The 15968-nt window shown below is 52.0% G+C and overlaps 1 protein-coding gene across 3 annotated transcripts in view; it reads right to left on the bottom strand.

Moving 5' to 3' along the window:
* The window catches only part of KSR1 (kinase suppressor of ras 1), a gene marked incomplete at its 5' end in the record, with an annotated part of 148063 nt that extends 132621 nt beyond the window's left edge, over nt 1-15442 (bottom strand). For all 3 annotated transcript variants that reach the window (XM_082861348.1, XM_082861349.1, XM_082861350.1), the window contains one exon: nt 15212-15442. In XM_082861348.1, coding sequence (XP_082717474.1) covers nt 15212-15442 — 231 coding nt within the window. The remainder of the gene's footprint in view (nt 1-15211) is intronic.
* Nucleotides 15443-15968: the final 526 nt, after the last annotated feature.

The raw sequence follows: 15968 nt of genomic DNA, 5'->3' as shown, positions 1-15968 counted from the left end.
CTCATTTAAAATTAAACCACTCCTCGCCTCGGTCCTCTTCCTGCTTTCATTTTTTTTCCATAGCACATTCACCATTTAACAAACAATATATTTCACTCATTGACTTATTGTCTGAACGTCTCCTCCTAACACCAAAACCCAAGTTCCACAGAGCTGACATTTTTGTCAATTTCGTTCAGTTACTTCCCCGTTTAGAAGAGTGGCCACCCCACAGTGGGTGTCCAACTCAGAGTGGATGCTAATTAAATACTTGTTGAAAGAAAAAACCAGTCACAGAATATATAAAAAGATTCTACTCTGTGCCAGGCACTGTGCTCTGCATGGCTCATCTCACTAACTATGAAACAATTCTATTATAATCTCCATTTCACAGATGAGAAAACTGTTGCTCAGACGGGTTAAGCAATTTGCCCAAAGACACACAGGCTTAGCCAGGAAGGGAGCAGTGTTTGAACCCAGGTCATCAAGCACCAGAACCTGTCCCCTTACCTACTACTACCGGCTGCAGCTCACCCACCTGGCCTTTTCTCCAAATAGAAGCAGCCCATGAACCGGCAGAGCTTTCTAGAATAAGGCCAAGCATGCATCCTGTGATCAAAATGGAGAAGACAGGAGCGGTGAGCCCAGACAGTGCACCCCAGTGGGCCGCTTTGGCTCCATTTCCCCAGGGGAACAGCGTGTCTGACTGCCTCCTCTGGCAGCCACAGGATGGCAGGGGTCGGTCTGCTGTGACGAGCGGGATGGGAACTTTGACGAGACAGGTGCTAAGAAAACAAATCCTGCCAGGCCAGGAAACTGCTTAAACCAAACAGGGCCAGAGAAGAAGTTTAGTTTTAGCTGTTAGATGCCCAAGACAAGGTCTGGTCATTTGAGGCCACCTAAGTCTTTTTCTGAGAACAGTCAGAAGCCCCCTCCAGCTCAGGGGCCACAAAAGGTGGGGGAGGGTACAAATGAACTGGTGCCAATGGGCCGGTTTCCATTAATCACACGGCAACTCACAGCCCACATGGCAGTCTGCACACGGGTATTGCAAGTAACGATGTCTTTAGCTTTTGGTTTCTTTTCTTTTCTTTTTTCTTTTTTAGAACTACTTCCTAAAACTCTCAAAATGGTCAAAGATGCAGCTGCAAGAGTGGCCCAGCGCTCTGTCTCAAATGCTCACCTCTCCTCATAAACCACCAGGCCAACCACAACAGAAAAGGTTTCCAGTCCCCTAAAAAGACAAGTTTCCATTCACTGATGGATTCGTCCTTGCTCTGTTCAGTCCCCTTGGCCAGGATGAGTCACGGCCACCTTGGGGGATCTCCCCAGGGACTCGTCACCTTCTTTCTCCTAAGATTCGCCAACATTTAAAAGACAACCGTGCCTGCATGTCCTGTCCCTCAGGCCCCAGTGCTGCCCAGTGCTAACAACTACGTTATCCTTTCTAACCAGAGCGCTTCAAAACAGAAGCCAAGTTCTCTGAGATGGAATCGGGGAAGAGCCTTCGCTCTGAACCTGCCCCCCCCTCCTCCCCACCCAGGATGCTTTTCTCTCCATCTTCTTCCTCAACCAGGAGCGTCCACCTCTGCAAACGGTCACCTGCTAATCTGGACTCTGATGCTGTGGTCATCTCGCCCTCTTTACAACTTTGAGGTAATCCCGTCCAAATGGCACGCAAATGGAGAGATCTTCAGACCCTTTTCCACATAGCGTTATTTATTCCAAAATGCTGAGCGTTACCAAAGCTGACCTCTCTCTGCTCCAGACAAGACCCAAGGTCAAGCGGGTTTCTGAGGGGATGCAATGAAATGAATGCAAGTGTCAAATCACACGAGTCTAGATCTGAACCCCAGCTCCACAGATTACTGTGACCTTGGGCCTTACTTCCCCAGCCGGAGTGGGCGAATAAGGTCGCCGTTACCAAGCAGCCAACTGAGAAATCTCCTATAAACACTGGGCGAGTCTATCTCAGATTCGCCGTGACTGGGAGAGGAGGGCGTGGGGAGCCCGAGTTATTATATTCCTAGGATCCAGCCTTCCCTCCCCATCTGGCCACAAGTTCACATGAAAAGAGCCCAAGGAGCAGGTTGAGCCTGGTTAAAGTTGGCCCCAATTCAGTGGCATCAGAGGACCTGTCCTCATGAGTCACCTCCGAACAAAATGGCAGCCAACGTCTTCCACCAGGTCCATTTCCTGAAACTGCCACATGGTCACAGCTCACTAGGTGTATAGGCTGTCCCAAAGTTTGGGAACCCCCTCTCTTTGCCCCACCCTAAGAGAAGAAAATGAGGACAAGCACAAAGTCCCCAAGTCTACATTTCCAACGAGAGTCACAAATCAGAGTCCCCCTTCAGGGAAGATTGGGGCAGGGCAGCACGGTAAACAGGGGCTTTCCCACGTCTACTTCGCAGGCTCGTTTCCCATAAGGAGTGCCTAGATACTCATACCTGATATCGGCAGCCCCACTTCTGAGCTGGCAACCTCAGTTCTTGGGGGCCCCTCCCTGGCAGGCTGAGACTGCCAGACCTAACAGCAGACAACTGAGTTTCAGTTGCCACAGTGAAGGCTGGCAGCACAGAGCACAGCTTGGTTCAAATCAAGAAATATTCCCCGAGTCCCCGCACATCTCAGGATGCAGAGACGAGCCGGCCGGGCGGCATGGTGGGCCTCCATTCACACCTCACCGGCGCCTTCCATGAGTTCACTCATCTACAAACGTCCCCGCTGAGCTGACTTTCTCATTCACTCTCATATCCCACAACAGTGCCTGGCACATAACTGGGGGGTGCAACAACTATTTGTTGAATTAGTGCATTAATTCTTGAGGCCCAACTTGAGGGACGTAGTCCCAGGCAACCTCCCTGAGGCCATGGAGGACCACAGCCCTCATGGACCACCACTTCCCACTGTGTTCCAGGCATACTGGCCTCCTTTCAACAAGTTCATTTCTGCCTCAGGGCTCTTGTACATGCTGGTCCCTCTGCCTGGAATACTCTTCACCCGGGTTTTCACAAGGCTACTACTGCCCTCTCATCTTTTAAGACTCAGCTCAAACTTTCTCTCGGAAGAAAGCTTTCCTGACGACCCAATCTAAAGCAGCGGCCTTCTCCCCACCCCAGCACTAACCCACTTGCAGTGGTCTTTTGCTCAGGCCGCTTTTCTCTATCTATTGGCTGTTTTTGAATCTTTCTCTTTCCATTAAAGGAACCGCTTGGTCTTCTTCACCGCTCTTTTCCCAGTACTTAAAACCAGGCACACAGTACATGCTCAATAAACAGTCAATAAATGAATGGGCAGAAAATAGAAATAAATAGCAAATTCAAGATGGAGAATGATTTGCACACTTTAAATGTCTTACAATTTTATTTGGCAATTATAACTCAATAAAGATGTTTTTTAAAAAAAGGAAGATGGGAAAGGATTTAACAAGGCCCCCCAAAAATGGCCAGGTAGGAGAGGAAAGGCACAGAGACCAAAAAGGATTACAAAGAAAAAAATGAGCTAGTCAACCAGGAGTACAAATTTTAAGAGATCATTCAAAAAACAGAAAATGGGGCTTCCCTGCTGGCGCAGTGGCTGAGAATCTGCCTGCCAATGCAGGGGACACAGGTTCGAGCCCTGGTCTGGGAGGATCCCACATGCCGCGGAGCAACTAAGCCCGTAAGCCACAACTACTGAGCCTGCGCGTCTGGAGCCTGTGCTCCGCAACAAGAGAGGCCGCGATAGTGAGAGGTCCGCGCACCGCCATGAAGAGTGGCCCCTGCTTGCCACAACTAGAGAAAGCCCTCGCACAGAATCGAAGACCCAACACAGCAAAAATTAATTAATTAATTAATTAACTCCTACCCCCAACATCTTCAAAAAAAAAAAAACAGAAAATGGAGGACAGTTTTGCAACTCCCATCACAAAAAATACCCATGCTCTTTGACCCGGTAATTCCATTCCTGGGAATTATCCCAAGGAAATGAATTCAGAATAGGAACAAAAATAAAGAGGTGCCTGTACAAAGATGACTCCAGTCACATTGTTTATAACAGCAGAAATCTGGAAACAACCAAAATGTCCAATAACAGGGGAAATGTTTTGGCAAATTACAGCATAGCCACTGGATGAGATATCATGCAGCGATTAAAAGGGCCAAAAGGGAGATAACAGAGAAACAAGGACAAGTGTTCTAGAATAATACTAAGTGAGAGGAGGTTAAAAAAAATACTGAATCCCTTCTAAGTACCATGCAGCACACTTTCCGTATCTCAGTAACTCCTACAAGAGTCTAAAATAAACCTATTCTTAACCCCTTTAAACGAACAAGAAAACTGAGGTTCAGAGAGCTACGGAACTTGCCCCAGGTCACAGAGCTAGCAAGGAATGGAGTCAGGGGGTGACTGTGACCTTCTCCCCCCGCCCCCCGAGCCCAGGCACACCCTGAAGTCCTGATGCAGCCCTCAATGTCCTACTAAGTGCCCAAGACCATCCCTTCCCATAATGACATCATGACTGTGTTTGAGAGGCCGAATTCAAAGATCTGAAGCAGCTGGCCAAAAGCAACACGCTGAGAAACACTTGGGAGAATACAGCCCAAACAAAACAAAATGAAACAAACAGAAAGCAACAAAGAAAACCACGTCTGCTGGGGGCAAGAGACCACAGAAGAAAGAAATGTTAAGAGTGGAGGGCAAGACCAGGCTTCAGGAGGACTGAACAGAACCGTGAGAAGAACCATGAAGGGCAAGGAAGCCCCTTCGTGGGTACTGGACCTCATTTTTAGGCCAGAATCGCAGAGATGAGGGTTTGCCAGGAGCTCCTTGGAGAGAGGGTCTGCCTGTGCTCGCCGACTCTCCTCCCAGGGCGCACACACCGTGGCGCTCAGTAAACGTTAGCTGAAATACACTCATCTCATGACGTGTGGATAAAGCAACAAGGAAAAGTAGAAGAGGAGGCGCTTCCCTGGTGGTGCAGTGGTTAAGAATCTGCCTGCCAATGCAGGGGACACGGGTCCAAGCCCTGGTCCAGGAAAATCCCACATGCCGTGGAGCAACTAAGCCAGTGAGCCACAGCTACTGAGCCTGCGCTCTAGAGCCCATGAGCCACAACTACTGAGCCTGCATGCCACAACTACTGAAGCCCACGCACCTAGAGCCCGCGCTCCGCAGCAAAGAGTAGCTCCCGCTCGCCACAACTAGAGAAGGCCCGCTCGCAGCAACGAAGACCCAACGCAGCCAAAAATAAACAAATAGTATAAATAAATTTATATTAAAAAAAAAGAAAGAAAAGTAGAAGAGGAGATACTAGAATATGGAGAAGAGTGGCCTGGAAGTCGGGCCTGTCGCAATGTGACTCTGTAGGGTCGGTCTCAGGCGGGGCTGTGGGAATAAGCAAGGCCGTGGACATTCCCTGACTCTGCCACGTGAGAACAGCTTTCGGTGCAGCAGGAGTGTCAGCTTACAGAACCAGATGACCTTCCTGTAATGTGTGGGCTGCCAGACGCCACAGTAAGCTTCAGGGGAAATTTTATTCTTTTTAGTTTTTCATTTTTTAAATTTATTTTTATTTATTTTTGTCTGCGTTGGGTCTTCGTTGCTGCGCAGGGGCTTTCTCTCTAGTTGTGGCAAGCGGGGGCTACTCTTCGTTGCAGTGCACGGGCTTCTAACTGCGGTGGCTTCTCTTGTTGCAGAGCACGGGCTCTAGGTGCACGGGCTTCAGTAGTTGTGGCACGTGGGTTCTAGAGCGCAGGCCTAGTAGTTGTGGCTCAACAATGTACATGTTTGAACGTTTCCATAATAAAGTTTTTTTTAAAGATGAAAACTCAGACACAGGCATTTCACCTAAGAATCACCAAGGGTCTGACGCAGGCTTTGGGACTTGCCCTCTGGAGCCAGACAAAAGCCCCGGGTCTTTAAAAAAAATTATTCTGTGCAAACAGATTTTCTAGGTGGATGAGGAGTTTGTAAATGCAAGTCACGCTGTGCCAGTGGGTAATTAAAACGGTCTGGGCTCAAGTCACGGCTTAGTCTTTCCTTGGCTGTATGACTCTGGGCAAGTCACTCAACCTCTCTGCACCCTCAGTTTCTTCATCTGTAAAATGGGAATAACAGTAGAACCTTCCTCACAAGGTCGTTGCAAGGAGTAAATGTCACATAAGACTCCTAAGAAGGGGGCCAGGCATGGAGCAAGCTCTCGGGAAATGTCAGGTATTGCGACACATCTATTTAATAACATGTATAAATATTCATTTTGAAAACCACACATCCATTTGATCAGTTACCTGGGGAAAATGACAAGGGGTGGACCCAGCCCCTATTTCTGAGCCCTCGGGCAGCAGTGTGGGAGCCGTGTGTCTGTCTAGTGTACCCGGAGTGGTCCCAGCCAGCCCAGGCCTCCATTGGCCAAGGAGCTAGAGAGAGCTCCTCCTTGTAAAAGCCGGCACCAGCAACAGGAAGTTGCTTCCTTTCCTTTCCATTCTGAGCCAGTATTTCCTTTTTTGTTTCAAAAAGCATTCCTCGCCTGCAGCCCAGCCCTTCCCCTGCCCTCCACAGCCCCAGGCTCAAACACACCCACAGACATTTGCATTTCTCCTGGATTGTTTGCTGCCACCATTGGGGTCAGGAGGTTCCTGGCAGACCCTGAGTGAGTGTGCCCTTGGCACCGGGCTAACTGGCCAGTGGGGCCAGGAAGAGGTAGGACTCGAGGACTCCAGACATATAAACCTCTCTGGGTACGTCTTCCTCATCTTGTTGGGAGGATTAAGTGAAATCTGTCTCTAAGTGGGTAGTGTGGTACCCAGGACACAATCTGTCTCCCTTTGGAAAATACCTCCCTTGACAAAAGGCAACTTTGCACAGCTAGATAAGTGTATGGGGTCACTAGCCTCTCCTCAACCTACCCAATTTTAACTGGAACCTCAAATGGAACCTCAGTATCATAAAAAAACAGTAGTTGAAACTACACCTACCATTTCTTGTCTCTTCCCCGTTCATGTTTTCCCAACTGTGTTCAGAGGACAGAAGATGCCCTGGACAAGTAAGTTTGGGAATCCTTGCTGCAGGACTTCTCAGAGCCTTTAAAACACTAATCTTCATCTTCAGGAATCACCAGGAGGAAAATAGCTGACGCAGCTACTTGAAGCTTTCTTTCACGAGAGCATCTTGCAGAATACAGTATAAGAAAGGCTGCAAGTCCTTTCAAGGGTCCCAGACTGGGAGGAGGGGATCGTGCCCCATGCATGAGAACACTCAGGTCACTTTTTAAATACGATCTGTAACTTTCTTTTTCTGGCCAGCAAAACTCTGCATACCATGAATGAAGCCGGTTCTGCTAATCCATAAAACCCAACCCAAATGATTTGGCTCAGTTGGGACTCAATACCTCCAGGTGCATTGTCAAAGAAAAGCTCCACCACTCTATAAGCAGCTTATCTCATCAGCTTTGCAGAAAGCAAAACCCTCATGATCGATATATTGCAGATTCATGTCTACAGTTTATGCTGTATGAAAAGTTATTTTTCCTAACCATGGCTGGTCTATTCCACATAATGCATTATGCTTTCTCCCTTGGCCGTGTTTTAAATTTTAAGCACAACTCTTAATTCATTCTTGCAATTATTCTGAAGGTGGAAAAATGAAAGGGGGGAGAAAAACGGCAAGCAAACAGGATGACTTCAGCTCCGTTATTTTCAAAGGCAATCCGCCCAGTTAAAACACACAGTTGGCCACCAAGGCCAGGATGGCAGAGAAATACAGATATATATAAATATATAGGTTTTGTATGTGGCGGCAGTTTGAATTAAAACTTCTTCAGTGCAGATGAGAAACAATCGTTAACTGGGAATAAATGACAAAGCATTTTTGATCCCAACATCTGTCCCCAGGGTATGGCTCTGCATCCCCACCTGGGGTCTGGAACAGGAGAGAATGTCATATGGGCACAAGACATTGGAATAAAAGGCTGTATATTCTGGAAGCAAAATGGTAAACACTGTATAATATCATGGTATTGAATGTAAAATCGGCACAAATTTAGGACATAAACCCAACCCTTACAGGAGAAAATGTTCACCCACCCAAGTCCCAGAGGATCTTTCACTGGAAGGATGAGAAGCCCTTGTAGGTACAGTCAGGTCAGGTTCAAAGACTCGGACAGGCCACCTGGGCTGAGCCAGCCCACTGGGCAAGCTGGCTTTCAAGAAAGGCCCCACCCACTGGACACTCCAGACTGCTCCCCAAGAATCTCTCCAGTCCCCAGGGTCCCTAAGACACTGAGATGGGGCTGGGAAAACAAACCCATTTGCTTCCTCCTGCAGGAAACGTCTTGAGGCTGAGGACCCCCTCCCCCTGCCCCCGACATAGGAGAGTGGGATAGCAGCCTGCCGTTTTGCCGTTGATCAAGGTGGTATAATGTCTCACTCCAGGGCGTGACTCCCCACTCAGGGCTCCTTTATAAGCACCTGTCTCTCCTCCACTCTTTGTTTTGTTCAGGTTCATAACCTAATATGTGTTCCTGGCAAGTCACTTCCCCTTTGGGCGCTGTTTCCTCACCTGCAGATGAGAGGGCTGGACCAGATGAGAATTCCAAGACCTTAGTAGCCCACTTACCTTAGGAACCCGTGACTCTGTTAAATCAACCCCAAAGCCAAGGCACCCCAAATAGCGCTCTGATCAATATTTTGTGGTCGGTGATGAATCCGAGCTTACAGTTCACTGAGATGACTTTCATGAGCCTCAGGTGATGAAAACTTCACCATATGGCTGTGCACTGCCCAGAAGTGACCAGTCCCCGGACACAGAGCCCTGACATCCGGCCCCCGCTTTGCTGCATGGGAGTAAGGAAAGACCCCTTTTCTAAATGGTCAGTCCAGGCCCCCCCGCCCCTTGCCACGGGTAACCACAGAACTAGAATCCATAATCCTTGACCAAGAACCCAGAACCTCAGCCACGGGGCCCACGTCCTGTCTCCTGTTCACACACCTCGCCCTCAAGGTGGACACAGATCCAGTGGCAAAGGGCTAAACGCATGAAGGCTGCCATTTTGAAAATCCTGGCACTCCTGCTGGGGAGCGGGGTGGGGGAGACATTTCAGGCCCTAAAGATTTCAGTAGGGCTGCTGTTAAATGTGTTAATGCACTTTGACCCAGCAAATTCCACTTCCAGGAATGCACTCATGCACTCACTGCAGCAAGGTTTATAACAGCGAGACATGGAAACACCCTGAATGGCTGACAGTGGGGACAGGTTCAATGAATTTATGATATGACCACACGATGCAGCCACGACCAGTGATGGTGTATATCTGTGGGTACTGGTGCAGACAGAAGACGTTTACAAGGCAGTGAGCACGGTGAGCTCCACGAATACATTCACGTACTTTTTTTTTTTTTTTAATTTGGCCGTGCCGCGTCTTAGCTGCAGCGTGCATGTGGGATCTAGTTCCCTGACCAGGGATGGAACCTGGTTCCCCTGCATTGGGAGCATGGAGTCTTATCCACTAGACCACCAGGGAAGTCCCCATCCATCCACATTTGTATGCAAATGCAGAGGATAAAAACACTAGAAGAATTTATATAGCCAAATGTTAACAAGAATTAACTCTGAGAGGTGGCATTATGGGGGGTTTTTATTTTTATTCAACTGAATTTTCTTTTTAATAGTGAGCACATATCATTATGTGTCTTCTAAGATATTTTAATACAACTGGAAAGTTAAAGAATGTAGTGCTTACCAGAGGAATTACGCATAGACGATAAGGCAGGTATCCATTAAAACAATTATGAGTAAGATGATCTCTAGACAGCTTCTCATTTCTCAGAATGAGACCAACACAGAGCGATTGCATCACAGTTCGCTGACAGGGACCCATCTTTGAGGATGTGCTGGCCTGCACTTTAGGGAAGTGGCCCCCAGCCCGAGCTCAGAGGCTGCACAGCCTGGCGTGGCCACCAGAAGGCCCGGTCATCTGGAACTAACCCACCAAGTGGCCCTGGGCCAGCCCTTTTTGTTATCGGCCACTTCCTTGGGCTCAGCCATCACAACCCTGACCAGAAACCGTCCCCTCCACTATGGTTTCTAGAAGCTGTTGCGAAGTTCAGAACATGAGTACCGAAGACCAGTCAACGCAGGTTGCACCATCTACTAACTCAGTCTCTCAATCCCTCTGAGCCGCAATGTCCTTAACCGCAGAATGGGGAGAAAACCTCACAGGGTCCATGTGAGGGTTAAATGGGGAACATATGCCAAAAGCCTAGCACAGAACAGGTGACCGAGAGGGTTCCTCGTTCCACGTCTGCCCTCGCTATGCTCGAAGGGCCTTCCCGTGACCCCGAATGCACCTCTACTCAGCTTTCCCTTTGAACTGAATGTAGAAAAAGATTCCAATCAGCCTATTCTGAAAGGATGTCCTTTTTAAAAAGCATAGCCAAGAGAGACTTGGCCACAGGCATTGTTACTTCCCACCACCAGCACAACCACTGCAGACACTGCCACCAAGGATCAGGGCCTTCACCGTCCCTCTCGGGATCACACTGGCCAGGCAGGTCCAGAATACTTGCGGTGGGGAATGCGGCTTTCCTGGATCTTGAGCTAACCTGGCGTGGAAGGAGGCATTCCCATCACTGTCCCCAGGCAGTAAACCAGAGGCCTCCTGGCACTCAGGCTAACCTGGGCTACAGATCTGATAAGGCCTCCCTCCAGCGCCCCGCAGGCCTCCCCAGTCTTGGGAACTACAGGTCCCTCTCCAGACTGCCTCCGAGGATCGCCGGTGGCAAGTTTCACCAGGAAAAAAATTGCCAAGGCGAAAGCAGACACCAAGGGAAACAGTGCCCCAGCTCTGGCTCCCTCCGGGGACAGCTGGAGTGAAAGCCTTCAGCAGGAGGTTAAAACTACGGGGTAGAGCAAAAGCAGAGACAAGCCCCACTCCGAGGCAGGGGCTGGGTGGGGAGAGGGAACCCAGGCATCACTCTCATTTCTGCCAGGGGCGTGTGACGTGGGACAAGTCGCCAGCAAGACTCTGCGAGTATTTCCCAGAAAAGCAGGAGTTGGACTGGACAACCGTCCGGTCATATTCCCAATTCCAAACCGCTCTCAGCAGGCCGTGGTACTGGAGTCACTACTGTTCGCCCGTCTGCCTCCCCCATTGGACTGAAAGCATCCCCAAACACCGGGAAAGCATCCTACCTACCTCAGAATCCTTGCCAGGGTGGTGGCAGTGAGCAGCTCATCAGGCAAATCAGTAATAACTGCAGGTTTGTTGAGTGAATGCACGTCCACGCACGCCCCGAGTACTTGCTCTGTGAGGACCCATGGCACCCCTCTCCTTTCCCAGCACTTCCACCATCCAGGTGCTCCGAGGGGCAGGGGAGAGCACCACAGGGAGAGCTCAGGCCCTCCACACCACAGGGCTCTGACCTCTGCCACAGCAGAGCTGAGCAAAGGTCGAGGCCCTTTGGGGACCCCTTTCTCTAGGCCAGCTTGCTTAGGAGGGACTTTTCTCCATAAGAGCACCAGATGGGAAGACTCGGTGTGGCAAGGCCTGTCTCTGGAAAGTACCAGGAGGCTGGCAGGATAAGGCAAAGTTACAGGGCCCACAAAACGTGCATCTTCGTGAGGCACCACTATCTCCCCACTGCCCGGCACAGACTCGGCCCCAAGAGGATGCGCAAATGAGGGAATGAACTGGCGTGGGGCTCCAGGCCCAGCTGTGAGGCCAGCCGGGTATCCCTGTGTGAGCACATCTGGGGAACGAGAACATTCCACCTTGCCTCGGTGGAGTTCTCAGGGCCTGATGGAGATAGGGCAGCAGGTTCTGCTGCGATGCAGTGGCCTCCCAACTTCTGTTTACAGATTCAGACCCTGGGCTCAGACTTTATCCCCCTCCGCTTCCCATGTCGAGAGAAAAAAAATACACGTGTGATGAAGGTTGGTGGATTTCCAGGAAATCTTCAGAGACCGAGAAGGGTCCAGCACACTGACCGGCAGGTGGGAGGCAGACATTACACCCTGGCTCCTTCCACTCTTTTGGATCCAAGCTGGACCACTGCGTGGAGGAGGGAGGGGCAGCCGGACACGCTGACCCCCAGACATCATCCGACCTACAATCAGGCACCAGCAGTGGGGCCGGAGGTCTGGGACTTCCCGAGGCACCTCACTGAGCGCTTACTCAGTGAGGACCAGGGTGGGCTGGGGTTCCTCGGATTCTGTAAGTCTGGCGTGCTTGCGTAAGCCAAGCCCTCTGGTCAGCCCCTTCTTCAAAAGCCAGGAATCGAATGTTGCAAGTCCTGTCTCTGGGGGCCCTGGCCTGGAATGTGAGAGGAGCCTGCAGAACAGGAAAGCAAGCCAGAATGGACATCACCACGACCCTGCCTGACCTCAGCACAGGCTGCTGGGATTGGTTCCTGGCCTGTCTCACCCACCTCTAGGAAATAAGAGCAAGGTGTCAAAGTACCTTCCCCTAAATGTGGCCTGTGGCGTGAATGCATTGGACCCTCAGGAGGAAAGTTCACGGGCAGAATCTCTTGGTAGAAAGCATGCGGACTTACAGACTCACGACAAGGTTGCGGGTTTAAGTAGACTCATGCCCATTTTACAGATGGGAAAGCCTGAGATTCAGAAGTCATGGGACTTGACTAAGGTCAGACAGATAGAACCAGGACCAGATTTCCAAGCCATGGGCTTTCCGCCTGCCACACTGCCCCAAAGGTCAGGATTCTTTGAGTAATAAACTTTCCCCTATTTTATCAGTCTGGTAAATCTGGATTTTAGAACAATTCTTAATCATGGATATTCTTACACAGTGGTGTGCATAACAAACATCTGATTCAACCCAACTGAGGCCCCTTCACTAAACCACAGAATTTAGAGCCACGAGAGCCCGCAGAGACCCACTCCAATCCCCCTGTTCAAGTAAGGAGGCTGAGGCCTAGGGAACTAGATCCTGGGGTATAAAGTCCCATTCCCCCAAACAGCCCAGGTCCTGCCTTTTCAGGGAGTAGGGTGGACCTGAACCTACAGCAGAGTGGAGAGGACAGGGAGCTGGGTACTCGTTCCCGTTCCCACTGCAAATCCCCTTCGGACCTTTGGATGGGTTTCTGGCGGCCAGAGCCGACCATCCAGTAAACACTCAGAAGGGCGGCTACCAGATAAACCAGGTCAGAGACCTAAATAAGGCGATGCTCTGGAGTGTCCTGATGCCACACCTTGGTAAAAATGAGAGACTTTGGAAGGCAGGGTACAGAGAAGGCAAGGCGCCATTTCCAGAGAAAGAGCCGCACTTTTTCTCCCGGGTCCAATCTGCAAACCAAGAGCACTTCAGAGCGACGCGGGGAGAATCCGAGAGAGGCCAACAGAGAACGTCCTCTCGTCCCAACAACATAGCGTCCAACAAGACACATGCTGCCGGACAACGACCCCTCCTCCCAGAACGAAGCCACACAGGCCCCCTATTGTGTCAGTTTAAAAACTGAACTTAGCTGGGCAAACACACCCGGCTATGTTCAAGAAACCAGTTTCTCTCGCCACTTGGAAAACAGCACCATGCATGCAGGAGGGACTGGGGCGGGGGGGCGGGGACGGGGGGGTTCCTGGTTGGTTTGTTTTTTAAGTAAAACCCTGGTCGAAACGGCTATAGCGACTGTAACAAAAATAATAACAGCCAGCGCTGATTAGATGCTTCCCGTGTCCCTGGTTTTGTAGCTTTTAAGAAAATAAAACTGAAGGACAGAAGTCACTCCCAAGGGGACTTCCCTGATGGCGCAGTGGCTAAGAATCCACCTGCCAATGCAGGGGACATGGGTTCGAGACCTGGTCCAGGAAGATCCCACATCCCTCAGAGTAACTAAGCCCGTGCGTCAGAACTACTGAGCCTGCGCTCTAGAGCCCGCAAGTCACAACTACCGAAGCCCGTGCGCCTAGAGCCCGTGCTCCCCAACAAGAGAAGCTACTGCAATGCGAAGCCCGAAGGGTAGCCCCCGTTCGCCACAACTAGAGAAAGCCCGCGCGCAGCAATGAGGACCCAACACAGCCAAAAATAAATTAATTCATAAAAAAGAAGTCACTCTCGAGCATTTTGGATCAAACAGGGATTCAGGCTTGTGGTGTGCACAGAGGACTGGGTCTTGTAATGACTGCCACAAATCACCCGCTGGCCCTATGACTGCTAGCAGAGGCAATCAGCAGTAAGAGGGTGTGCAGGGTGTAGGATGAGGAGTTAAGGTTCTAATAAAACATCTCCAGATGTGCAGCAGGCCAGATGTGTCAGTGCAAGGTGGAAAGAGGCAGAGCAGCTACTAAGTGGTGCCTGGAATCTCACAGTCTTCCCAGCCTCTGGACGAAAGCAAGTTGGGAATGCACTAGTTTCCCTCTATTATGTATGGGGGAGGGGGAGACTCCCCCTTCTGAGAACCCAACAACCCTTTTGGTTGATTCTTTCAAATCCTTTTAATACGGCACTTCCCAGCTATCATTTGAGACAGTAGGGCCTGCATCTTATTTCTTCTTTACACTGGAGACTGTCTCCACCAGAAAACCCCTTAAATAGTGTCATCTTCCCATCAAAGCCTTTGATCCTCAGCATAATTGTTCCTAAACCAAAGTCCAATAGCGGGGGGGGGGGGGGGCAGGGGGCGGGGGGGTGTCGGTGGGTAGAGCAGTGAAATGCTGTGGCAGTGCGAAAGAGAAGCACCCAACGTCTGAACGGCAAAAATGCAGTTTCATCAAACACTGATAAGCGGCAGACAAGAACCTGGAGAAGAGCAAAGGAAGAGACAAGACAAAGTCTGGGGCGTGAGGGGAAGGCAGAGAACGACGGGCCTGCGCTCACACTTCAGGGGGACCTCCTCCCGCCCAGTCACCCCGGCCCACAGCTGCTGGGCTCAGTCACCCAGGTAAAAGTCCAGCACGTGACTCAATGGGAGAATGAGTCCTGCGACCGAGCGAGCTAGAAATGGGGTGGGGGCGGAGGGGGGGCGGCAGGGGATGTCCGCGCGCCGCCCATCCCGCCCGCGGGCTCCTCCAGCCTCCCTCCCAGGTCCCACTACGCCCCTCCCCCCAAATCCCGCCCAAGGTGAGGGGCTGGTCCCGGGTCCTCCGGCCGACGCAAAGGAGGTGACCGGGCTCAGGATGCAACTGAGGAAGGAGTGATCTGGAGCAACGAGGGAGGCGCTGGGGCGCTTCCCGGGCTGCCGACTCCTGCCTCCTCAGACCCAGCGCGGGCCCCCGTTTCTCCGGCGCCGCGGCCCCTTACCTCCAGGGTCCGTATCTCCTGCTGGGTGAGGTCGTTGGACACGGCGCACTTCGTGCGCAGCCCGCGCAGGCTACCGATGGAGATGTCGATGAGCTTCTGGAGCTGCCCGCACTGCTGCAGCGCCCGGCTGGCCGCGGCCCCGGCGCCCCCATCTGGGGCCGCCGCGTCCCCCCCGCCGCCGCCCTCCTTCTTCTCTCCCATCGCCGCCGCGCGCAGCGCCGCTCTATCCATGCCTCGGCATCGGGGCCGCGGGGTGGCCGAGGCGGGGAGCCCGGGGGCGCGGGCGCCTCGGAAGGGAATCCCTGAGCCGGGAGGGCTGGCCGAGGAGCGCCCCTCGACGCTGCCGGAGCCAGGACGCAAGCCCGCCGGCCGCCGAGCCCGCCTCTCCCTCCCGCCCAGCAGCGGCGGCAAAGCGAAAGCCGCGGCGACCCGACGGCTGAGGCTCCCGGAGCCTTTAAGTGGCAGCGGGGGCTGGGTCAGAGCAGCTGGGCATGCTGGGACTTGTAGTCCGCGCCGCGCACCTGCCGCCGCCCGCGCCCTCGGGATCCCCGCCGGCTCCAGCGCCCCTAGGTCCCGGCCTTCCCTTCCGCTGTGGGCACAGGCTGTGCGGGAGCGCCCCGCCTCTGCGCCCCGGCAGTGGCTGCTCCGCGCCAGCTCCTCCCCCGGCGCCCGAAGCCTGGGGAGCCGCATCTCCCCGCCCACCCCCACCTCCTCCCCATCCCTCCTCCGGGCTGGGGACTTCCCGCGACCCCCCGGA

Source organism: Leucopleurus acutus (genome assembly GCF_964270905.1).
Source record: "Leucopleurus acutus genome assembly, chromosome: 19".
NCBI classification, from domain to species: Eukaryota; Metazoa; Chordata; class Mammalia; order Artiodactyla; family Delphinidae; genus Leucopleurus; species Leucopleurus acutus.
Note: the sequence above shows the minus strand (reverse complement) of the source record. Positions and strands in the feature narration are given on the sequence as shown.